Here is a 26,076-nt window from a genome sequence, read left to right on the forward strand (position 1 = left end):
GTATTTTTTTTTTTCTATAAAATCACCAGCCACTGGTTGGTCCAGGACACCAACCTTAAAGTCTGTGCCCATAAGTGACTCTGTAGGTATTTAGGGAAGGGAAGGTCAAGCTTGTTTGGTCTCTGATGTGACATTGCAGGAGTATTCAGGAATCCTGGCCTTATCTCTCCAGTGGGATTTAATGTAGACTCACTTGAGCATCTTATTTAGCTGGCCTGAGAGACAACCAAAGATGAGGTGTAGCTTTTGAAGGTGGTCCAGGGGATTCATCAGGGAGAAACAATCAGCAGGGAAGTTCCAGGGGATGCCACTCATGATGAGATTGCCCAGATTGCACATTTGTCCTATCTGGGTGAAAAACTGGATCAGGTCTGATAGGAAGCAAAACCTGCTCCAATGATGCAGCCATACCTCTTGAATGGCCTCCAGTTCTGGCATTCCTAGAATTTTGACCAGACTGCGGAATGGCACTTGGTTAATGAACAGTGTCCGACAGCAGAGGCGCAGATAGCTATGGCTCCTCTCAGCTCTCTGCAATGTGTAAGAAGGGAACCTCGAAGGTGGAAGAAACCAAATAAACTACCTAGGAGAAGGTCTGTTGTATTTCCACAGGTTCCTGGTAATGCCGAGGCTGTTCTCTGCAACTGGGCATGAGCTGGTCTGCTTCTTGCTCTTCCAGTGTGTGCATGATGACAAAGGGTGCTGGTGAGATTTCAGAGCATTCCTCCCAGTTGGAGTGCTTAAGGTCATGGGTAAAATCCAGCACCTTTAGCTTTGATCTCCTGTGGGGGAATGGGGAACAGATCTAGGATACTGATTTGCAGGTCAGTGTTGGAATAAGATCCACAGTAGCAAACTTTAGGAGGAAGCTTCCCTGCCAGCTAGCAGCCTTGCTCATCGGTCTACCATGCCTTTAAAAAGGCACTTCTCCATTCTCATTTCTCCTTTCGAAACCCCTCAGTCTTCACTCCTGGGATGTCACTCAGGAGCTTCAACTATAATCTCAGTCACCTTAGCAGCATGGTCAGCTCTGAACCATACCAGCTTCTTTCTTTTCTGAGGAACTCTATGATTTCAAGGCCTCCCGATGATTGATGCTGGGCCACCTGCCGACTCTGGAATATCTTCTGAACACATATCCCTGAATCCCAGCTCCTTCTTCCTTAACTTAGTGATTCCCCTACCAGCACCCCTTTACAATTACCTTGGGCAAACAGTGTTGGGACACTTCTCAGAAGAGAATATACAATCAATCAACAAATATATGAAAAAATATTCATCATTGCTAGCAATTAGAGAAATGCAAATCAAAACTACTCTAAGATATAATCTCACTACAGTCAGAATGGCAGCTATTATGGAGAAAAACAACAATAAGTGTTGGCAAAGATGTGGGGAAAAAGGTACACTCATACATTGCTGATGGGACTGCAAATTGGTGTAGCCAATATGGAAAGCAGTATGGAGATTACTTGGAAATCTGGGAATGGAACCACCATTTGATCCAGCTATCCCTGTCCTAGGACTATACCCAAAGGACTTAACAGCATACTATAGGGACATAGCCACATCAATGTTTATAGCAGCACAATTCACAATAGCTAAACTGTGGAGCCAACCTAGATGCCCTTCAGTGGATGAATGAATTAAAAAAATGTGGCATAAATACACAATTGAATATTATTCAGCAACAAAAGAGAATAAAATCATGGCATTTGCAGGTAAATGGATGGCATTGGAGAAGATAATGCTAAGTGAAGTTAGCCAATCCCAAAAAAACAAATGCCAAATGTTTTCTCTGATATAAAGAGGCTGATTCATTGTGGGGTAGGGAGGGGGAACATGGGAGGAATGGATTAGCAAGGATGGAACTAATTAATTTTTGACAAAAAGAAAGAGATGAGAAAGGAAAATTATAGTAAGTTTCATGTATGAAATCCTTAGTAAAGTATTATAAAGGGGAACATAACAGTGTCTTAATAAACATATATATATATATTTTTAAAAAGCCCAGGATGGGAATGACACTTGCCTAGCATGTGAGGCTCTGGTTTTGATTCAAAGTACCACAAACTAAACAAAAGAAAAAGTCTGGTCACAAAGTGTTTCCTCGAGGAATGAAAGGAGAGTGATACATTAGAGAGCTTACAAATGATCTCCAGATTATACCTGGATGACTGAATATCAATGCTTTGAGTGGCTACTGGAAAACACAAAATAAAGGAATTCAAAGGGAATGAATTAGACTTCGTTCCTCTCCCAGGAAAAAAAAATCTAGAATCTGAAAAAAGAGTAGAGGAACTACTGTGAAGACCACAAAAAAATTGAAAGCCTAAGCCTATAGGGACTGGTAAAGCCAGTAAGAAGCCAGCTACAGAACTTGGGAAGCCCCCTGGAATGCATCTGATGGTTAAGGCCCTGGGCAGGGAACAGAGAGGATGTAAGGAGCAGTGGTGGAACACTTGGATTTACCTGGATTTATCTCCACTACTGGCACAGCCAGTGGCACAACTAGGCCCATCATTCCTTTAATTCCCACCCTGACTCTGTTTTGCTGCCCCATGGAGCCCTCAGCCCACAGCAGTTTTGTTGGGAGTCTCCCTGAGAACTCCCTGGGCCTTTCAGACATGGCAGCGGGCAAATTGCTAGTGGGCGGCTAAGAACTCCCCTGGCCTTTCAGATAAGGAGCCCCTAATGCAACATGGCGGTGGGCAAATTGCCAGTGGGTGGATAACAAATTGTTTTGAAAACCTTCTAATTGGCCCTTCCATCTTCCGTGCTCGTGAACAGTTCGTGCCCCCCATGAATCTTATGCAGGGCGGACTTGCGAGCACCGTAGGTGACCTTTACTATGATTGGCCCCAGGAGCTTTCTGGTTTAAGATAACCGACTTTCACTTTCTATATAAGTTAGCACCAGCTTGCAATAAAGTGCTTCATCTTTGTCACTGCTATCTGTGTGTGCCTTTTGATCTCCAACGACAAGCCTTGGCCTTTCAAGTTTGTTCTTCTGTGAGGAAAAGGAGGGGGAGAAGGGAGAAGGGTTTCCCTGGGGGCAGGTTTTGTAGATGATCATTTTAACAATTAAAATGCTAGATTTGACCTGAATTTCTCCACAGGAGAGTGTTCCACAGACATGTGACTGAGAAGGGGCACAGACCTGGAGGGTAACCTAGGGATCAGGTGGGGTCACAGAGGGAAGCCCAGGTCTCTGTTATAATCCACCAGTTGTTCTGAAGGCAGAGCTCCTCTGCATCAGTTGGAGTCCTTGCTGCAGAGGTGGCTGTGATAAATTTGAATCTTCATTTCCGTGCTTCTATTAGTATCCCATTTTTCTAAAGGAGCAGCCATAGGAAGCCACTGGACCTCTTTAGAGGTAATATTCAGTGTCTGTGGGCAGTTCATAGTCATGGTGAATATGCCCTGGAGCCTCAGGGCCAGCTCTGCTCTTGTAAGCTGACAGTTTCATGTCCTTCTAATTTAACAAAAACAAGTCCAACTACCAAACTCTTCAGGAGCAATGTGCAACTTTATTCATTTCTCTTTTGGGGCAGAGTGGAGGTTCCTTGGAACGGGGCGAGAAATCTCATTATATTTCTGCATGTGACAATTTCCCTGCCTCTCCTCAGCCTGTCTGGCTGAAGAGGTGTCAGCTGTATTCTTTGCCTGGACAGTCTTCTTCCCACCAAAGACACCTTCATTTGCACCTCTCAATGTCTCTCTGCTCAGTCCCTGAAGGTCCTCTTTGATCCCATCCCTCCGGTTAAGGTGGGTATTGGAATTAGCCCATATTTTAAATGTCATACTGATTTTTCTCAGGTTTTCTACTAACTATTACAGATTTTCTTTTCACTAGAATTTTCAGCCCAAGCCATAGGTCTTTATTTATTAGGATATAGATAGAAATGGGGCTCTGGTTCTTTCAAGTAGCCACAGTTTCAGTTACTACTACTTTTCTTGTCCATTAAATATTAGGGTTGCTTATTGCTGCCTATTCTTGGCCTAGGTCAGCCTGATTATCTAGTAAGACTAAACTGATACCATCTCTTTTTGGAGGTTTGTGGTTTGACTGTGTCTGCTGGAGCTTTAATGCCAATACTAAGGTTGGAAATGTAGAACAAATGGGCTTGTCTCTTTGGTGTGGCGGAAAAGCCAATAAGCACAACCAGGAGATAAAAGAATGATGTAAGCTTTATTACTTGGAGCAAGTAAGGAGAACACTAGATATAATTCCTAAAGCAATATCTCTCTGAAAAAAGGAAGCAAAGGACTTTTATTGGGGAAATGAAAATATGTGTATTCATACTGGAAAGACCCAGCATCATATATAGAGGCAGGCACATTCCCGAGCAGTCTCATTTGGAGATCATGCTTCTTCATACATGAAATGTCCAAAAATGATGATTGGGAATGTCTCCTGGGAGGAGAATTTAGCATTATGAAATTATTATTATTATTATTTTTAATATTTATTTTTTAGTTGTAGTTGGACACAATACCTTCATTTCACTTATTTATTTTTATGTGGTGCTGAGGATTGAACCTGGGTCTTGCACTCTACTGCTTAGCCAAAACCCCAGCCCAGCATTATGAGATTATAAAGAGTAAAATTCATGTTAGGTCATCTGGAAGAGTGACTTAGAGTGACTCAGCAATTTTGGCTGGTTTGGTGTGTGTGTGTGTGTGTGTTTTGGGGGGGAAGGCCTTATTTGAAAGAAACAACAATATAATGGGATTTTTACAGTCATTTTAAAGGGCAGCAGTTATTTCCTTCATAAGCATAGAAACTATGCTAAAGTTCCTACCTAGTATCTAACAAAAAGAGGTCTGCTCTGTTCTTGAAGCCCATCATTAGAATCCCAAGATAGTGAATGCAGGGACTGGGGTGCAAGATTTGGAACAAGAGAATATGCATTTGAGGTAGATTTGCGGGGATCAGTCACCCTAGAGTTTGGGTTTATTCACTTATTCAGTGAGTAATCATTTGACTTCTCTGATGGTTCAGCTATTATTTAAGGTGTTGAAAATCTGTGGTAGGGACTTTCTCAGAACAAAAAAGAACATGGCACCATCAGTATCATTCCACAATTATACTGCAACACTGAAGCAAATCTAGAGTATAGAAATAGAACACCCAATCAGAATGTGCATTATCATATATGGGCAACAAAGAGTTGGCAAATGAAAGATGAACTAGCAAGGGGTATGCCTCCTGCCTTTGGTGCTCATCCTTTGGATACGAATCCACTGGGCCAGTGCTATCACTAAGAAATGCTGCTTTCTGCTGAATGCCCCAATGCCCTGTCTCTCTGTGCAGGCATCCACCAACAAACCTAGAACTGAACAAAGTAGAATGCCTGATCCCAGAGGATCAGGCCTGCTGGAATATTGACTTCTCCTGGAAGCAGGATATGAGATGGAGTTCAGTGTGTAGACATTTACTAGGGGAGTTTCCTTGGGATTGGTACCTGAGGAGTGTGAGAAACATATTCACCTCTCAAACTCAAAGAATGGACTTGAAGACACAAGCTGCAGTGGAAGTAGGGTTTATTGTTGTTGTTTTTTAGTTTATTTGTTCTTTTTTGATATACATACATCATAGTGTATTTTGACATATTTTATATACATGGAGTATATCTTATTCTAATTTGGATCCCATTTTTGTGGTTGTACATATGTGGAGTTTCACTGGTCATGTGTTGTGAATTGAGCTGCTGTGTTATATGAACATATGAAAGTTATGTTTGATTCATTCTATTGTCTTTTCTATTCCCATCTTCCCTCCCTTCCCTTCATTCCCCTTTTTCTAATCCAATAAACTTCTATTCTACGCCCTCCTTATTGTGTGTTAGCATCTGCATATCAGAAAGAACATTCAGTCTTTGGGTTTTTGGGGACTTGCTTATTTCACTTAGCATGATAGTCTCCAGTTTCATCTGTTAACTGGCAAATGCCATAATTTTATTCTTCTTTATGGCTGAGTAATATTTCATTGTGTATATATACAACATTTTCTTTATTCATTCATCTGTTGAAGGGCACCTAGGTTGGTTCCATAGCTTAGCTATTGTGCATTGAGCTACTATAAACATTCATGTGGCTGTGTCACTGTAGTATGCTGATATTAAGTCCTTTGGGTATATACCAAGGAATGGGAAAACTGGGTCAAATAGTTGTTCCATTCCAAGTTTTCTGAGGAATCTCCACACTGTTTTCTAGAGTGGTTGCATCAATTTGCAGTCCCACCAGCAATGTATGAGTGTACCATTTCCCCCACATCCTTGCCAACTCTTACTGTTGCTTATATTCTTGATAATTGCCATTCTGACTGGAGTGAGATGGAATCTCAGTGAAGTTTTAATTTGCATTTCTCTAATTGCTAGAGATATTGAACATTTTTTTCATATATTTGTTGGTTGATTGTGTATCTTCTTCTGTGGAGTGTTCGTTCAGTTTCTTAGCCCATTTATTGACTAGGTTATCTGTTTTTTTTTTTGTGTTAAGTTTTTTGAGTTCTTTATATATCCTGGAGATTAATGCTTTATCTGAGGAGCAGGTGGTAAAGATTTTCTCCATTCTGTAGTCACTCTGTTCATGTTCTTGATTGTTTCTTTGCTGTGAAGAAGCTTTTTAGTTTGATACCATCCCATTTTGTGATGTTTGATTTTACTTCTTGCACTTTAGGATTCTTGTTGAGGAAGTCGGTTCCTAAGCTGATTGATATGATGAAGAGTTGGGCCTACTTTCTCTTCCAATAGGCACAGGGTCTCTGGGTAATATCTAGGTCTTTGATCCACTTTGAGTTGAGTTTTGTGCACGGTGAGAGATAGGAGTTGTATTTCATTCTACTACATGCGAATTTCCAGTTTTCCCAGAATCATTTATTGAAGAGGTTATCTTTTCTCCAATGTATGTTTTTTTGTGCCTTTGTCTAGGATGAGATAACTGTATTTCTGTGGGTTTGTCTCTCTCTCTTCTATTCTGTTCCATCAGTCTTCATGTCTGTTTTTGTGCCAATATCATGCTATTTTTGTTACTATAGCTATAGTATAATTTAAGATCTGGTATTGTGATGCCTTATGGTAAGCAAGGTTTTAATGAGGGTCTTGCAAGATCAGGTGTCTGGTGGTCAGATACACCCAAAGCAGTTACAATCAGTATTTTGTACCCTTGCGCACAAGTTCCCTCCCTCAATTCCTCACTGGCTGAATACAATGGGGTGTACAGTCTTTCTTGACATTGCCTAAGTTTTAATGTCTACTATTCAGTTATTTAAAGAAATGCATCTTTATTTGTCTCCACCTTCTTTATTTCTCTTATGGTGAAAATATTGTCTTGGCATTTTGGTATGCTATTGCACAGTAGTCTCAGTAGGGTAACTACAGATAACAATGATGTACTGTATTTCAAAAAGCTAGAAGAAAGGATTTTGAATGTCATCACTATAAAGAAATGATAAATGTTTGAGGTAGATATGTTTAACCTGATTTACACATCACACAATGCTATATATATTGAAATGTCACATGCTACCCAGTTAGTATGCACAATTTTGTTTCTATATACCTTACACAATTTTAATTTGAATAAAAAATAAAGTGATGATCAAAAAAATCAAAAAAAAATATTGTCTTGGGGTGAGTACATTTTGGCATTATGCAGTTCTTGGGTTCTATTTTTTTTAAAGAGAGAGTGAGAGAGAGGGAGAATTTTAATATTTATTTTTTAGTATTTGGCGGACACAACATCTTTGTTTGTATGTGGTGCTGAGGATCGAACCTGGGCCGCACGCATGCCAGGCGAGCGCACTACCGCTTGAGCCACATCCCCAGCCCCGGGTTCTATTTTTTAATTAATTAATTTACTTTAATTAGGTATATATGACAACAGAATGTATTTTGATTCATTGTATACAATTGCAGTACACTTTTAATTTCTCTGGTTGTACACGATGTAGCATCTCACCATATTGCAGTCATACGTGTACCTAGGGTAATGATGTCCATCTCATTCCACCATCTTTCCTGCCCCCATTCTCTCACCCCACCCCTCCCTCCCTTTTGCCTCATCAACGTTCCTCCATTTTTCCCATACCTCCCCCCAGTATGAATTGGCATCCACTTATCTGAGAGAACATTTGGTCTTTGGTTTTTTGGAATTGGCTTATTTCACTTACATAATATTCTACAACTCCATCCATTTACCTGCAAATGCCATAATTTTATTCTCTTTCAATGCTAAGTAATATTCCATTATATATATATATATATATATATATATATATATATATCACAGTTTGTTTACCCATTCATCTATTGAAGGGCATCTAGTTTGGTTTCATAGTTTAGCGATTGTGAATTAAACTGCTATAAACATTGGTGTGGCTGTATTATTATAGTATGCTGATTTGAAGTCCTTTTGGTATATACTGAGAAGTGGGATAACTGGGTCAAATGGTGGTTACATATTTTTCCAAGTGAATTTCATGATTGATTCTGAGGAATCTTCAAACTGCTTTCCAGAGTGGTTGCACCAATTTGTAGTCCTACCAGTAATGTATGAGTGTGTCTTTCCCCCTACATCCTTGTCAACATTTATTCTTGTCTGTAGTCTTGATAACTGCTATTCTGACTGGTGAGAGATGAAATCTTAGTTTTGATTCACATTGCTCTAATTATTAGAGATGTCGAACATTTTTTCATATATTTGTTGATCAAATGTATAATTTCTTCTGAGAAATGTCTGTTCATCTCCTTAGCCCATTTGTTGTTTAGGTTGTTAGTTTTTTTTTGGTGATAAGTTTTTTGAGTTCTTTATATATCCTGGAGATTAGTGCTCTATCTGATATGTGTGGCAAAAATTTTCTCCCCAAAATGTAGGCTCTCTCTTCACCTCCTTGATTATTTCTTTTGCTGAGAAAAACCTTTTCATTATAATATGCCTTGGTGTAAATTTATTGTAATTTTGTACATTTAGTGTCCTCTAAGCCTCTTGTATTTGATTTTTCCCACTCATGGTTCATGTTTGGGAAATTTTCTGATATTATTTCATTGAAGAGATTGTGCATTCCTTTGGTTTGAATCTCAGTGCCTTCCTCTATTCCAACAATCCTTAGATTTGATCATTTGATGCTGTCCTCTAATTCTTGGACATTCTGCTCATGGTTTCTTACCATCTTTGCTGTGTGGTCAACTATATTTTATATTTTCAAGATTATATACTTTGTCTTCATTATCTTACATTCTGTCTTCCAAGTGATCTAGTGTTTTGGTGATGCTTTCTATTGAGTTTTTTATTTGGTTTATTGTTTTATTTATTTCAAGGATTTCTGATTTTTTTTCAGAATCTCTATTTCTTTCTTGAAGTAATCTTTTGCTACCTGTAATTGCTCCCTTATCTTTTTTGTTGGTGTAATCAATGGTTGCCTGTATTTTCTCTCCTATCTCTTTGTTGGAGTAAACATTTTTTTGCTTGTATTTGCTCATTTAGATCATTCATGAATTCATAGATTATTTTAATTATGTACATTCTGAACTCCTTCTCTGACATTTCATCAATTTCGCTGTCCATGGATTCTATTATTTTAGCTGGTTTTGTTGGGGCCCTTTCTTCCCTTGTTTTTTTTTCATGTTGTCTGTGTGTCTTCTTTTCTTGCCGTGTGGATCTGAGGTATTTCAGTTTCTACCCTATAATTTTATAGTATCCATGCAGATTATCTGTACCTCACCTTGGTGTTGGGCTTCCAGACCCTGTTGTGATCCCATAATGGATGCTACTGCATCTAAAGGTGGTGGCGGCAATAGTAGAGGTAACTCAAGATAGCAGTGGGGGTGTCCCAAGATGAATGCCACCACTTTTGGAGATGGGGCTGAATGGGTGGACCTTACAATGGCTTCGTGCTGCCTGTTCTGAGATGCAACTGCTTCTAGACCCTGTCTGTTGTCCCAGTGTGGAGGCTACTGTGTCGGGAGGGCTATGGTGATGGCTGCAGTGTCCCAAGATGGAGGTGGGCTAGGCTTGAGCTCCCAGGTGGGCCCAGGGGATGGTGCTGGGCCTGACCTGGGCTGGGACTCCAGCGTGGGTCTGCCAGTCAGCAGGTCGGACTTGGGTTTAACCTGGGCCTTGGCTCCCTAATGGGTGGTGGGGGTGGAACTAGGCATGGGCCTGGGAAGTTCTATCTCTTAGCAGAGATATTTCTATCTGTGTTTGTCCAGGCAACCCCTCCTCCCACTTCCTGTTTGTCAAGGGGCTGTTCAGGGGTATGGATTTTGAATCTACCACATCCACAGGCTATTGTGCCATGGTGAGAGTTAACTGCAGGTAATCACTCTGCTTTATTTCTCCTCTGATTGTTTTTCTTACATTCTCAGTAATTTTACATTTAAAATTAAAACACGATTCTGAAAATGGACCACTGGACAAGTCTCCCCTTTTTATTTTCGTGCATTTTGGTCTTCTTTTTAGTTTTGTTCCTATATCCTCTGGTCCTCAAACTGTCTAAGATCTGCTGGAAAATGCATATAATTTAATCTCCAATACCAGTAGTTATTCTGTTGAGAAGTCATGGGAATTTATTAATTAACTGCTGTTTCAATTAACCTCTATGTTAATTACCTACACAAGAAATAATAAAACACTTTACTGCTGTGAGGACCCCAGCCCCAATTATGAAGGATGCCATTATTGAAGCTACTTTGCCCTTTTATTTTCCAAATAATCCCTCTAGTCAGTCTGCAAAACTTGACAGACATCAAACTTTACAGTCTGGAGGAAGTAGTTTTAGTCACATTAATCACCAGTTTGGGTAGTAGAAATTTCCCTGTTGGTTTCCCCTTTGATTTTCTTTTTTAAAATTTATATATGACAGTATAGTGCATTACAATTCTTATTACACATATAGATCACAATTTTTCATATCTCTGGTTGTATACAAAGTATATTCACACCAATTTGTGTCTTCATGCATGTACTTTGGACAATAATGATCATTACATTCCACCATCATTTGTAATCCCATGCCCTCTCCTTTCCCCTCCAACATCTCCGCCCTATCTAGAGTTTGTCTATTCCTCCCATGCTCCCTCTATTTATCCCAATATGAATCAGCCTCATTATAACAAAGAAAACATTTGGCATTTGTTTTTTGGGGATTGGCTAACTTCACTTAGCATTACCTTCTCCAACACCATCCATTTACCTGCAAATGCCGATTTTATTCTTTTATTGTTGAGTAAAATTCCATTGTGTATATGTGCCACATTTTTTTATCCATTCATTTATTGAAGGGCATCTAGGTTGGCTCCACAGTTTAGCTATTGTGAATTGTGCTGCTATAAACAGTGATGTGTCCCTGTAGTATGCTGTTTTTAAGTCCTTTGGGTATAGACCAAGGAGAGGGATAGCTGGGTCAAATGAAGGTTCCATTTTCATTTTTCCAAGAAATCTCCATACTGCTTTCCATATTGGCTGCACCAATTTGCAGTCCTACCAGCAATGTATGAGTGTAGCTTTTCCCCCACATCCTTGCCAACACTTATTGATTTTTGTCTTCACAATAACTGCTATTCTGACTGGAGTGAGATGATCTCTTTGAATAATTTTGATTTGCATTTCCCTAAATGCTAGAGATGATTAACATTTTTTTCATATATTTGTTGATTGATTGTATATCCTCTTCTGAGAAGTGTCTGTTCAGGTCCCTCTCAATAGGCTGAGATCTCAATGTGGGGGAGATGCATTAGTTGAGGTTTGGGAGCCCGACTGGTACATGAAAGAATTTCCAGTTGTCCCTGCAGAGCAAGAGACTGAAGAGAGAAGCAACACTAGCACTACAGTTGCTATGACTCACAGGTACCATTAAGCTGCATTCCACCTGTGTGCCCACCTGGGTACTGGGTAAACACATCACTTCCAAAATAGGAGCACATTCATTCATGTAGTTCTGCAGTAGTGAATATAGAGGGGGCACTAGATCATCACCTTCAGTGATGAACTCAACAGAAACAGTCCTTGATTTCAAAAGATTGTGGTAAATAGAAACAAGCACATATGAAGTTCTAAGCTCTGACAAATACCTTAACAACTATAATACATAGTAGAGCAAGAGTCAGTTGAGCCTTCTTATGTGATAAAGTCAGGTGAGTCTGCCAAGGAGGTGATGTTGAAATGAGCACCTCAAGGAAGGAGGTTTGTTTGGAGAGAACCATGAGAAAAGGCATTGGATCATGGGCAAATGTCCTGTGGTGACAAAGAGTGTGGTGACAGTATGGCTTAGCACCATGTGAGAGGATGAGAGTGGAAAGGCATGAGATAAACATGCCTTTACATGAGAAATGAGGTAGAATGGGAAATGTTAGGAACCAAGTGAGGGAAGAGGCAGAGATGGGGAGGAATGATGAGTAGAGGAACCATTAGGTGGGGATGTGGAGGGTCTTGTTGAGATCAAAGCCATGTGCAGAAAATGAGGTGCCATATTGGCTCTCCCAACCATGCTGAGTCAGCCATTATTGACCAAAACCACAAAGGTTATCCCAGGTAGAACCAGAAGAACCACTAAAGCAAACCAAAGAATTGAAGAAATAACCAATTGTTTATTTATTTTTTTTGTGTTATTGTATTTTTATACCTTTATTTTATTATTCTATTTATATGTGGTACTGATGATCAAACCTGGTGCCTCACACATGCTAGGCAAGTGCTCTACCATTGAGCCACAACCCCAGCCTCAATCGTTTATTAAAAATTTTTTAGACTTATTTTTTTTAGTTATACATGACGGTAGAGTATATTTTGGCATATTTATACAAATATGGAATATATCTTATTCTAATTATGATCCGATTTTTGTGATTGTACATAATGTGGAGATTCACTGTGATGTATTCATTTATGTGCATAAGAGTTATGTTAGATTTATTCCACTGTCTTTCCTATTCTGGTCCCTCTTTCCTCCCTTTTTTTCCCTTTGTCTAATTCACTGAACTTCTATCCCTCCCTTGTTATGGCTTAGCATCCACATATCAGAGAAAACATTCAACCTTTGGTTTTTTTGGGATTGGCTTATTTCACTTAACAACATTCTCCAGATGCATCCATATATTGACAAATGTCATCAAGTCATTTCTCTTTATGGCTGAGTAATATTCCATTGTGTATTATGTACCACATTGTCTTTATCCATTCATCTGTTGAAGGACACCTAGGTTGGTTCCATAGAATAACTATTGTGAATTGAGTTGCTATAAACATTGATGTGGCTGCATCACTGTAGTATGCTGACTTTAAGTCCTTTGTGTATAAACTTAGGAGTGGGATGACTGGGTCAAATGGTGGTTTCATTCTAAGTTTTCTAAGGAATCTCTATAATGCTATCCAAATTGGTTGTACCAATTTTCAGTCCCACCAGCAACATATGAGTGTACCCTTTTCCCCACATCCTGGCCAACATTGTTACTTGTATTCTTGATAATTGCCATTCTGACTGGAGTGAGATGGAATCTTAGTGTAGTTTTAATTTGCATTTTTCTAATCGCTAGAGATGTTGAACATTTTTTATGTATTTGTTGATCGATTGTATTTCTTCTTCTGAGAAGTGTCTGTTCAGTTCCTTAGCCCATTTATTGATGGGCTATTGGTTTATTTGTTTTTTTGGTGTTAAGTTTTTTGAGTTCTTTGTATATCCTGGAGATTAATGTTCTATCTGAGGTGTGTGGTAAAGATTTTCTTCCATTCTGTAGGCTCTCTTTTCACACTTTGTTTCCTTTACTGTGAAGAAGCTTTTTAGTTTGATACCATCCTGTTTATTGATTTTTGATTTTACTTCTTGTGCTTTAGGAGTCTTGTTGAGGAGGTTGTTTCCTAAGATGACCTGTTGGAGCATTAGACCTACTTTTTTTTTCCTAGCATGTGCAGGGTTTCTGGTCTAAGACCTAGGTATTTGATTCACTTTGAATTGAGTTTTGTGCAAGGTGAAGAGACAGAGGTTAAATTTCATTCTACTACATATATATTTCCAGTTTTCCCAGAACCATTTGTTGAAGATGCTAACTTTTCTCCAATATATGTTTTTAGCACCTTTTTCAAGTATGAGATAACTGTATTTATGTGAATTTGTCTCTGTGTCTTCTTCTTTTCTGTTCCATTGTTATTCATGCCTGTTTTGGTGCCAATACCATGTTGTTTTTGTTACTATAGCTGTAGTATAATTTAAGATCTGGTACTGTGATGCCTCTTGCTTCACTTTTCTGAAAAGATTGGCTCCCAGTGGCCAACACATGTGCTGGGAAATGCCTTGGCCCTTCCAGATCCTGCTGGATATAATTTTGGCCCTCAAAGCATCTGGCTGTAGATGGGGATCACACATTCTGAACTCCTCGCCCTGCACGGCTATCCCCATCTCTGTTCCTTCAGCTTTGCCCTCAACATCCTGCCTCATGGGCCATCTTCAGAACCTGGCAGTTTAGTGGAGATGATATATTTCATCATTTTCACTTCTGTATGTAGCTCTTTTAAGTAACTATCAATCAAGAGAAAGTTGTTGAGCTCTGTGACAGACCTCAAGGTCCTCAAGGACCACAGACATTCAAAAGACTTCTCTATGCTCCTGCCTAATCTATTGATGTCTTATAGACTCTAATTATCTACTGCTTCATGACAAACCACCTAAAATATTGCCAAAATAACCATACTACCAAAAGCACTAAACAGATTTAATGAAATTCCTATTAAAAGTCCAATGTCGTTCTTCATAGAAATAGAAAGAAAAAAGTCATGAAATTCATTTGGAATAATAAGAGACCCAGAATAGCCAAAGCAATCCTTACCAAGAAAAGTGAAGCAAGAGGCATCACACCCTGGGATGCCGGGGTTAAGTCTATAAGAACAAAGTTGGGGTCAGGGTTTCTATAAGGTTAATGGGAGGTTCTCAGCTTACTCATTGTCTCAGTAAAACTAGATGTGTATACCTAAAAGTGAAAGTGGAACTACTTACTTTCTCTGAGATTTATAAGGATCAAAAAGCTCTGACAGTGACTATGGTGGGACCAGATTGTGGGGATTCAGTTGTTTTGATGTTCACAAGTGGCACGGTCTCCAGCCCTGATTCTCAAGGACTGGGTGCTCTGGGAGATGCTACTTCTTTTTCATGAATACATGCACAACACATGGATGAAAAACTGGATGAGGGAATGGATGCTTGAATGAGCAAAGCTTCCTTTCTCCTTTACTCTCTGGTCAGTTTCCCAGTGTCCACCATCCTGTGCTGAGGAGGGAAGAGTGACAGATCATTTTTGTGGTTGCAGCTGTGACTGGACAAGGGGTGATCAAGATGTCCTATATCTGCAGTGATTCTCCTCACCCCTCGCCAGAGCCGATTTTGCGGTTGGCCAGAGAGGCAGCAGGAAGAAGGACACATCTCCTTCAGTTGCCCTAGCTGACCAATTTGAGTGAGGTCTGCTCCTTGTCAGGGAAATAAAGGACAAGGGGAAGCTCAAGGCTCTATAGAACTAATATTAGGGAATAATAAATTTAATTAGCCAAATATTTATGAGAAAGGGAGGACTGGTGCTTTCCCAGCTGCTCAGTGCCATATAGAACACATAAGGTCACTTCACCCATAGTCATAGAGCTGTGCAGATTTAAGGAGAAACTTTGACTCCAGCTTTTGATTGAGCCCGTGGGAAAAGAGAACTTCGGGGCCATCTTAGAATTACTTCTGGCTATGTTTTGAATGTTTGTGTCTCCCCAAATTCCCATGTTGATCCTCACCTCCAACGTGTCATTAGCAGGGCCTTTTGGAGGTGATTATGTTATAGGGAAGAATCCTTATGAACAGGATTGGTACTTTTACAAAAGAGGCCAAGAGGGGTCTCTTGCCTCTCCACCACATGAGATTGTAGCGAGAACCCAATCTACTCTGAACCAAGACACAGGTCCTTGCCACACACCAAATCTACCAATGTCTTGATAGTAGAGTCCCCCTACCCCACAACTTTGAGGTCTGTGAGAAATTCCTGTTATTTACAAGCTGCCCAACCTATGGTATTTTGTTGTAGCAGCCCAAATGAACTAAGAAACTTCTGTACTGGTTTCCTAGGACCTAAGTGACAAGGTTCCATTAACTAAGAGGCTTAAATAACAAAAATTAATTGTCTCACAATTCTAAAGGCCAGAAGTCCCAAATCAAGTTACTGGCAAAGTTGATTTCTTCTGAGGGTTTTGAAGGAAGATATGTTCCAGATTTTTCTCTTGGCTTGAAGATGACCTTCTCCTCTCTACATCACTTATCAGCTTCCCTGTATCTGAGCTCAAATTTCTTATTTTTATAGGGACACCAGATGTACTGGATCAGGGCTCTATTCTTATGGTCTTATTTAACCATAATTACTTCCTTAAAGGTCTTCTCTCCAAATTAGTCCCACTGCGGGGGTTATGGCTTCAATGTGTGAATTTGGGGGACATAGTTTAGTCTACAACAGGGCCAAAAATGTGTCTCCTTAGTGAGCTGAGAGCAGGAAGAGGAATAATTCTGGGTCCCCTGGTACTTTTCTCTTGAAGTCCAATCATTCCACCTTGTCCTAGGAGGGGAAAGAGCCAGGTTAAAGGTGTTACTGAGTTTTGGAAAGGCACAGAGCGTCCCACTGTCTTCAGGATCCCCAACACTTGCAGGTGTTTTAACTACCCTGAGGATGTGTCCTCTCCATTTTACTAGGCATCTACATTTGGATGAGAAACTTATTTCTGTGAGGCTTAGCTTCCTCAAGGGGGAATTGATGTCACTCTCCCTCAGGGACCTGAGTTCACCAGCCAACCTCCTAGGCACTGATCTGTAAGCTTTCAGCAGGTGCTTCCTCCCCAAACCCTTCCACATGGCAAGGCCAGAGCCACAAAGCCTGCCGTGGGACCGTTCTTTTAACTGACAATGCCAACCCAAGAAAGTCTGGGATGGTAGTGAGTAGGAACTAGGGTTGCAATGGCTCCTCCCCTTGGAGCAGGGAGGAAGAGGCTGGCTTATCCTACAAAGGCCCCAGGAGCAGTAGCCTCGGGAAGTAGAGTTCTGCCGGTGTGCACCATGTCCTGGGTTCCCGTCCTGCTCATGCTGTTAGTCTACTGCACAGGTGAGGGAACTCCCAGTGTCCAAAGCCTTCTGCTCCTTCTCTTGCTTTGCCCTGCCTCCGTGGGGTAACCCACATGCTTCTGTGTTCCCAGGTTGTGTTCCTCAGCCTGTGCTGCATCAGCCACCATCCATGTCTTCACCTCTTGGAACCACAGTCCGCCTTACCTGCACCCTGAGCAGCAACTATAACATTGGTGTTTATAGCATCTACTGGTACCAACAGAGGCTGGGCAACTCTCCAAGGTTCTTGCTAAGATACTTCTCATACTCAGATCAGCACTGGGGTCCCAATGTCCCCCATCGCTTCTCTGGATCCAAAGATGTGGCCAGGAACCGGGGGTATTTAATCATCTCCAAACTGAAGTCTGAGGATGAGGCAATGTATTTCTGTGCTGTGGGTCCCCAAAGCATGGAGAGGGAAAAGATGGAGAGGGAGAGCAGGGAAGAAAAGGATCCTGCTGCTTCAGGATCCCAGATGCCCCAGGACATGTATACCTGAATTGAAGACAAGGTTTCACTCAGAGAGGCTGGTGTGGGAAGGGGGAGGATAGAAGCATGGGGCTGCACAGAGCCCAGGAGATAGGGACACTTAGCTCCTTCTTGTCTAGCAGTATGGCTGTAAACCTCATTGGAAGCTAGATTACAGAATTAAAGCTTTTTTGTGTTTTCAGAAGTTGTTTTGCTGAGTTTGGTCTGATTGCATGATCTCATGGGATGAAACTGACTAACTTAGGGCACAGGTCCCAGGAAAGTTACCAACCACAGTCTACTCAGTCAAGGCCCTGTGGGCAGTTTCACCTGAGCCTCTACTCAGGGTTATGGGGGCGGGGGGGAAGGAGAACAAGAGACTGACACTAGTGCCTTGGAGCAGGAACATCCTTGCCGAGGACAGGACCTTCTATTGTCATCTGATTATGCCCAGGAGTTATGAGGTGAACAAGGTTAAGAAAACACTTTTTATTGGGCCCTTGGGGAGGACAATAGGAGCCAAGTGAAAGAGATATAGCAGGCTCCCCACTTTGGTACTGTTTTTTTTTTTTTTAAAATAAATTCAATATCCCTGACATAGAATGCATTTTTTTAACTTTAAAATATTTGCAGTTTTCTTTTATTAATAACAAAACCGACATACTTATTTTTATTTGTTCTAATTACTTATACATGGCAGTAGAATGCATTTAGACACATCATACATAAATGGAGTATAACTTCTCATTCTTCTGGTTGTACATGATGTAGAATCATACTGGTCATACAATCATATATGCACATAGGGTAATTATGTCTGATTCATTCTACTATCCTCACTACCCTCATATCCTCTCCTCTCCCTTCACTTCCCTCTGTTTAATCCAAAGTACTTCTATTCTTCCTTAGAAGTATAGACACCCCCCTCCTTTTTGTGAGTTAGCATTCACATATCAGAGGAAACATTTGGCCTTTGGTTCTTTGGGATTGGCTTATTTTGCTTAGCATGATATTCTCTAGCTTTATCTATTCACTGGCAAATGCCATAATTTCATTCCCCTTTAAGGCTGAGTAATATTCCATTATGTGTGTGTGTGTATGTGTGTGTGTGTGTGTGTATATATATATATATATATATATATATATATATATATATATATCTCACATTTTCTTTATATTCATAGGTTGAAGTACACTTAGGTTCCATAGTTTACCTATTGTGAATTGAGCTGCTATAAACATTGATGTGATTGCATCACTGTAGCATGCTGATTTAAAATCCTTTGGATATATACTGAAGAGTGGGATACCTGGGTCAAATGGTGGTTCCATTTATAGTTTTTTTTTTTTTTTTTTAGGAATATCCATACTGCTTTCCAGAGTGGTTGCACCAATTTGCAGTCCCAACAGCAATGAACACACTGATTTTATACATTTAAATTATTTCGAGATTTCATGACAATAATTACCTATATAGTATGGCCCAGAAATGAAAATATACAAAATATTTTTAGAAACACATGTATTTCTACTGTATCATACAAAGATACATATTTTTATTTATTTATTAAAAGGTGTTGATGGACCTTTATTTTATTTTTTATTTATTTGTATGTGGTGCTGAGAATCGAACCCACTGCCTCATGCATGCAAGGCAAGCACGCTACCACTGAGCCACAACTTCAGCCCCCATATTTATTTTTAAAATAAAGACTTGGAAAATGAAACCAGTTAATCAAATTTTTACCAAACTATGACAAGAAACCTTTTATGCAAAAAAAAAATTGGTGCAGAAATAACACTTTTAACTTTTCTAGTGTCTTAAAAATCACACTAATTCTATAAATTGCTATTTCTAAATATATAATTTTAATTGTTCCTGCCCATTTCTGTCATGCTTACAATAAAACATAAAAGTGATCTATATAAAATAAATGAAATTGTTACATTTAAAACTTTTCTTAATATAAAAGATAACATTCACATATCAGAGAAAACATTTAGCTTTTGTTTTTTGAGGGACTGGCTTATTTCACTTAGCATTATAGTCTCTAGTTCTATTTACTGGCAAATGCCATAATTTCATTCTTCTTTATGACTGAGTAATACATACCACATTTTCTTTATCCATTCATCGTTAAAGGGCACCTAGGTTGGTCTCATAGATCAGATCATATCTTATTTTTCTATTTAACTTTATATTGTACTACTTTACATGGAAGAAGTATCCTGACGACATGATACTTTACATACATTCTTTGATACTCACATCTAAATTGATGATAGTTCACAGTCCACTTAAATAATTTTCTAGTAGATATTAATAAGATCATATGTATAGTTCTACTCTTTTTGAAACTCAAGATATTCAGGTTTTATTATTACTGCCTTGGGAAACACTGAATTTAAAAAAAAACATGCAAATCACTCATGGTACTTGTCATAACATTTGAGCAAAAGTTGATGATTCTTCATTTTTTTTGAGTCTCTCTCTCTCTCTCTCTCTCTCTCTCTCTCTCTCTCTGTACTGGGGATTGATCCCAGGGTTGTTCTACCACTGAGCCACATCCCCAGACCTTTTAAATTCTTTTCTATTTTGAGATAGATTTTTCTTGTGTTGCCAAGACTGGCCTCGCCAGACAGGTTTTCCTTTCGTTGCCAAACTTGCCATCCTCCTGCCTCACCCTCTGGAGCCACTGGGATTACGGGTGTGTGCCAACATACCCAGCTTGAGTCTACTTTTTTTTGATACCAAGGATTGAACTTGGAGGCACTTAACCACTGAGCCACATCCCCAGCCCTTTGTATTTTTTTTTTTATTTTGAGTCAAGGTCTCACTAAGTTTCTTAGGGCCTCATTAAATTGCTGGTGCTAGCTTTGAACTTATGATCCTCCCACCTCAGCTCACAAGCTGCTGGTATTACAGGTGTGTGCCACCATGCCCAGCAAATCTCTGTTTTTAAATACATTTATTTTACTAAAAAATGAAGAAAAAAATTCTTTTTTCCCAATGAAGCAGAATTATGAGAAGAGAAATAATTATACTTCAAAGCTGGGTATATTTTGTAGAACTTAAAATTCAGTTCTCATTGTTCTTCTGCAATATAATCAAACCCATTTATTTTAACAATATAAACAAAACAGTAAGAGTCTTTACAAAATCATGACTATAGGCTTGGAGTATCATTTAGTTGTCAAGTGCAGGCCCAGTGTGTGCAAGGCCCTAGGTTCAATCCTCAGCACCCTCCCTCCCCCAAATTATGATTACAATCAAAAGCTTTAAACAGGAGTGTTGAAATTTGGCTCAGGGATGGAGCTCTTGTCTAGCATCTGTGAGGTGCTGGATTTTGCCCCAGCACTGCAAAAAGAAGAAGAAGGAGGAGGAGGAAGAGGAGGAGGAAGTTTGGAACAGTATGATAAATCTAATAGAAATCTCTTTTTAAAAATTTTTTTTTATTAGTTGCTCAAAACATTACAATGGCAATCTCTTAAACTCCATTTTAAGATAGTTCTGCTTCCAAATAACATTTTAAAATGGTCTCCAACAATCTGATTATAATTAGTCATCACCATTTTAGGAATATTTTTTCAATATTCAAAAAGCATAATATTTGGCATCAGAAAGTACTTTTGATTTGTGAATAAAAAAATCATGTACTAATGTCAGTGGTTCCTGTGACAGATACATTTCCTCTTTCAAGTAATGCCTGTTCCACAATTAAAGTAGCACTCTGTTTTTATTTTTCTGAGAGTTTATTAAAGAAACCACAAACCACATTTTTTTTTTTTTAGTTGAGGTGAAAAAACGGCTTCATAAGTTCATATGTTGTAAAAGTCACTGCTTGAGAGGGAATACACAGAATGAAATTAAGGGATAAACCACAATATAATCCTTTTCAAATTCTGTGGTGTCAACAGACATAGTTCATAGTCTCCCGCATGGTAAGGTGCTTTTCAAAATCTGGTGGAATAGTTCCTAGTTATATTTTCTGATGAGTTACATCAAATGGGTATGATATTGCCTATGTTGTTGCAACAGCAACACCAGCACAATGTAAGTTAATGTGTTTTCAGCACCATGACTTTAGGATTGTCTGATGAAGGTCTGCTAAGAAGGGTAAGAGCATGGGAAAGCCCAACACTCTTTAAGATAATCAAAAGTAAAAAATGAAATACCTGCAGCAGCCATGTCAATGTTTATAGCAGCACAATTCACAATAGCTAAACTGTGGAGCCAACCTAGATGCCCTTCAGTGGATGAATGGATAAAAAATGTGGCATATATACACGATGGAATTTTACTCAGCAATAAAAGAGAATAAAATCATGGCATTTGCAGGTAAATGGGTGGCACTGGAGAAGATAATGCCAAGTGAAATTAGCCAATCCACAAAAGAAAACAAATGCCGAATGTTTCCTCTGATATAAGGGGGCTGACTCATAGTGGGGTAGGGAGGGGGAGCATGGGAGGAATAGATGAACTCTAGATAGGGCAGAGGGATGGGAGGAAAACGAAGCAGGCAAGGGGTTAGCAAGGATGGTGGAATGCGATAGACATCATCATCCAAAGTATATGTATGAAGACTCGAATTGGGTGACAGCATACTTTATATATAAACAGAGATATGAAAAATTGTGGTATATATGTATAATAAGAATTGTAGTGCAAAAAAACCAAAAAGTTCATGTATAAAGGCATGAATTGGTGGGAACATACTTTATATACAAAGATATGAAAATTGTACTCTATATGTGTAACAAGAATTGTAATGCATAAAAAAGAAGCCATTCCTAATATAGTGAGCATCAGTCTTTGTAAAAATCCAAGGAAACCACCTTTGCATAAATTGTTTTGAATGCATGAATGATTCCTGTGTAGGTGTGTTGCCCTTTCATCTGGAATGCTCAATGTATTCTAACCATGTCAAGAGGGTAAGTACAGATAACTGCTGTCATACCTGTGATGGATCCATCCATTAATCTGTGAACACGACCATAGGGAAAGATTTGAATCATCATTGCACCATTTCCTTTATACAATCCCAGGTGTCCTTCTCTTTGGAGAGCAACACACAATGTAGAAAATACTCTTCCATGAGTTGAAGATTTTGGCTTGGAAAATATCAGTACCCTAAATGCCTGTAATCGTGATTGTGAGCTTGTAATAAAATCTTTACTCATTCCAAAGGAACCACTGTTGTTTTTGCACAGCATCTGGCAATACCTCTGGCCAAGAAGGAGCCCAGTCAGTAGAATTTGCAGCAGACAGTGGGCCCTCCAGCCCCTGCTGCCTGCAGCATGGCGGGAGGGAGATGGCAGGGCTGCCGCCACAGCCATCAGGACAAGGACATCTTGGGAGCCTTGGTTGTCAATTTACAAACCACAGGTCTGAACACAGCTGTGCCTGTAGTGACAGGAAGCTGACCACCATGCTGGGAGTACCAGATCTACCTTGGTACTGCTAACATTTTGGGTTGGACAAATTTTTGCTGAGGGGCTGTCCTGTGTATTGTAAAATGTAAATTTGCCAGATGCCAGTACATACCTGATGTTTCCCTGCACATTTGTAACAACCCAAAATGTCTCCAGACATTGCTAAATGTCCCCACAGTGGAAAAATTGGACACTTAGGTGAGAGAAACACACTTATTCTTCTGCACAGGGGAGTGGCAGGAGCTAGCAAACATTTTCTGTAAACAGCCAGATACTAACTTTTGGCATTGTGGGTCCCACTGTGTGGTGTGCCACCTGTAAAGCTACTTGAGTGGTCTTTTACTGGGTACTGAGCCATGGGGGACTTAAATCTCCCCTAGGAAACCATCCCAGCATTCCCATGTGTAGACCACCCAAGACATGAGATATCTGCCCTCCCTCTACAATGGGACAGTTCTTGTAGCTCTGGAATATTGGGCGTAACCCATTGGGTTTGGACAGCCCACCTCCTGCCTTAATTTGGCGAAGAACATTCTGTAGAAAACCTTTGAAGTTCCCTTGTATAAATAAATGGAACGGGGTGGATGGGTGGGGGGCTCAGTCTTCCCACTCCCTTCCCAGTGTGGAAGCTGGACACCTAAGGTTGTAGAACTGTCCAGCCCTTGCTTTTCAAAATTACTTCCTGCGTAGTGTGGTTTATTCAGGTGTTTTCTTTTCTTAGCTTTAATTTGCAGCCAGTCTGCATCATGCAGAGGAAACCCAAATTCCATCGCTGGCGCCAAAGGTGGTGAGACTACTGTCTGTTGAAATATTCAGGTTTTCCCCTACAGTAAGAAACCCTTTACAGACCACAGGTGAACAAATGGGTATGGCTATGTTCCTATTAAACTTAATTTATAGAAATAATTGGGGCTCTGGCTGGCTGATCCTCTACTCTAGGGAACACTCAAACTCTTGCCTCCATGTTTCCATCAAACCACACTTGGTGGGGCCATCAAGGTCCTTCTTAACTCTTTCTGTATTGATGCCCAAAGAACTCTATGTTTTGCTTATCATCTGCCCCCCCCGCCCCATTTTTTTTTTTTTTTGCTTTCATCCTTCATGATCTGAGGTTACATGCCTTGACAAGAAATCCAGAAAGCAGGGATGTAAGGTTGGGCTTATCCATCATTCTGTCATTCCTGCCCCACCAGCTCAATGGAGGATGAAATCCTGAACTTGGCTCTGGTTGGCCTTAGAGGGTCACTTGAAATCAAGGCCACCACTTCCAATGTTTTATGTAAAGGAAATAATGATAGCACTAATTAATTAATTTGAAGTGCTTAAAATGGGCTTGACTGTCATGGGTACTCAACAAAATAATGCTATCCTTTCCTTATCAGTTACCAGACCTGTTCTTCCCTCTTGTCCAATTCTTTCATCTGAGTCATTTCTCACTTTGACCATCATCTGGCTTCCTGTCTATGGCTCTGATGCAACCTATAACTTTATTCCCTTTCATTATACCTAGATCCAGGCTTGCTTGTACTCCCCTCTGACCCTTGACTGCCTTACATGCTCTAAGGGACATAAGAAAGCCCTATCTGTAATTTCCAATTTTCTAGTGGCTACATAAAAAGAAAAGTATTCAGGACTGGTAGTATGTGCCTGTAGTCCCAGCTACTTGAAAGGCTGAGCAAGAGGATTGCTTGAGTCCAAGAGCTCTGGGCCAATCTGGGCTACATAGTGAGACACCATATATATTTTTTCTTTTTTAAAAAAATTTTTTCTTTTTAGTTATTCATGATAGTAGATTGTATTTTGACATATATATACATGGAGTATAACTTCCCATTCTTATGGTTGTACATGATGTGAAGTTACACTGGTTGTGTATTCATATAAGAACATAGGAAAGTCATGTCTGATTCATTCTATTGGCTTTCCTATTCCCATCCCCATCCCTTAAAAAAAAGAAGTGAAAAAAAAAAAAAACAGGTGAAATTCTTTCTTTTTTTTTCTTTTAATTTTTTAAAAATATTTATTTCTTAGTTGTAGTTGGACACAATACCTTTGTTTTATTTATTTATTTTTTAATGTGGTGCTGAGGATCAAATCCAGGGCCTTGCACGCACTAGGCCAGTGCTCTACTGCTGAGCCATAATCTCAGCCCCATCTTTTTATTTTTTTTAATATTTTATTTTTTAGTTACAGGTGGACACAATACCTTTATTTTGTTTGTTTATTTTTATATGGTGCTGAGGATAGAACCCAGGGCCTCATGCATGCTAGGTGAGTGTTCTACCACTCAGCTACAACCTCAGCCCCAGGTGAAATGATTTCTAATTATATATTTTATTTAGTATTATTTTGACATACAACCAATATGAAAAGTAGTCATGAGATCATTTAAACTATTTTTTTTGAAACCCAGTATGTATGTTACCCTATGGGTCATCTCAACAGCCACATACAAGTTGTGAAAAGACAGCACAGGTTGAAGGTACAAAATTCATACACGTTATTATGACATTGTCTTGGAAGACTGAATCAGATTTCTGTCCTAAGTTCCATTACTTGTGTACCCCTTCACGGTTAATTTCTCCCATGGTAAGCCAACTGCAATTGATCATGCACTTGATTCGATTTGCTTACCTGCCTCCAAACATTTGTTCAAGCTGTTTACCTGTTGGGAGGACTTCTTGTCCTTGGGCAGTGTCCTCCCAGATGGCTGCTCTAAGGGTTCCTCATGATTTTAACTCTCCCTCCTTGGGCAAGACTTTCCTGACTTCTTTATGCAGTTATTAACTTCCTCCAATGGGCAAACAGCTTGTTTTCCTAACTATATTTAGCACCAACCACACAGCTCTGGTTTTATTTAGCAAGGCTTCCTCCTTCACTAGTTTATAAATTCCCAGTGGGTAGGATCTGTTATGCATCTGATAAATACCAGGTGACAAGAGAGTTGAGTAAATGAATTAATGAGTGAATGAATGCATTACTGAGTGAATCCTTGGATTCCAAAGACCCCGACATTCTAGGATCCCACTAGGTGGCTGGGATCATTGTGATTCTCTAAGATGG

At 39.7% G+C, this 26,076-nt stretch overlaps 1 protein-coding gene and 1 pseudogene across 1 annotated transcript; one reads left to right on the top strand and one right to left on the bottom strand.

Moving 5' to 3' along the window:
• The first annotated feature begins 17,067 nt into the window (after window positions 1-17,067).
• Vpreb1 (V-set pre-B cell surrogate light chain 1) lies at window positions 17,068-17,649 on the top strand. The gene is made up of 2 exons (XM_046421315.2): window positions 17,068-17,113; window positions 17,205-17,649. The coding sequence occupies exons 1-2, from the start codon at window positions 17,068-17,070 to the stop codon at window positions 17,609-17,611; spliced, it is 453 nt and encodes a 150-aa protein (XP_046277271.2). The 3' UTR covers window positions 17,612-17,649.
• A 3,798-nt stretch (window positions 17,650-21,447) lies between these two features.
• On the bottom strand, window positions 21,448-23,173 carry LOC124076990 (solute carrier family 25 member 16-like; annotated as a pseudogene).
• Window positions 23,174-26,076: the final 2,903 nt, after the last annotated feature.

This window comes from Marmota monax, unplaced genomic scaffold, assembly GCF_021218885.2.
Source record: "Marmota monax isolate L192 unplaced genomic scaffold, Marmota_monax_Labrador192_F-V1.1 WCK01_AAM20220418_F8-fsc00157, whole genome shotgun sequence".
NCBI classification, from domain to species: Eukaryota; Metazoa; Chordata; class Mammalia; order Rodentia; family Sciuridae; genus Marmota; species Marmota monax.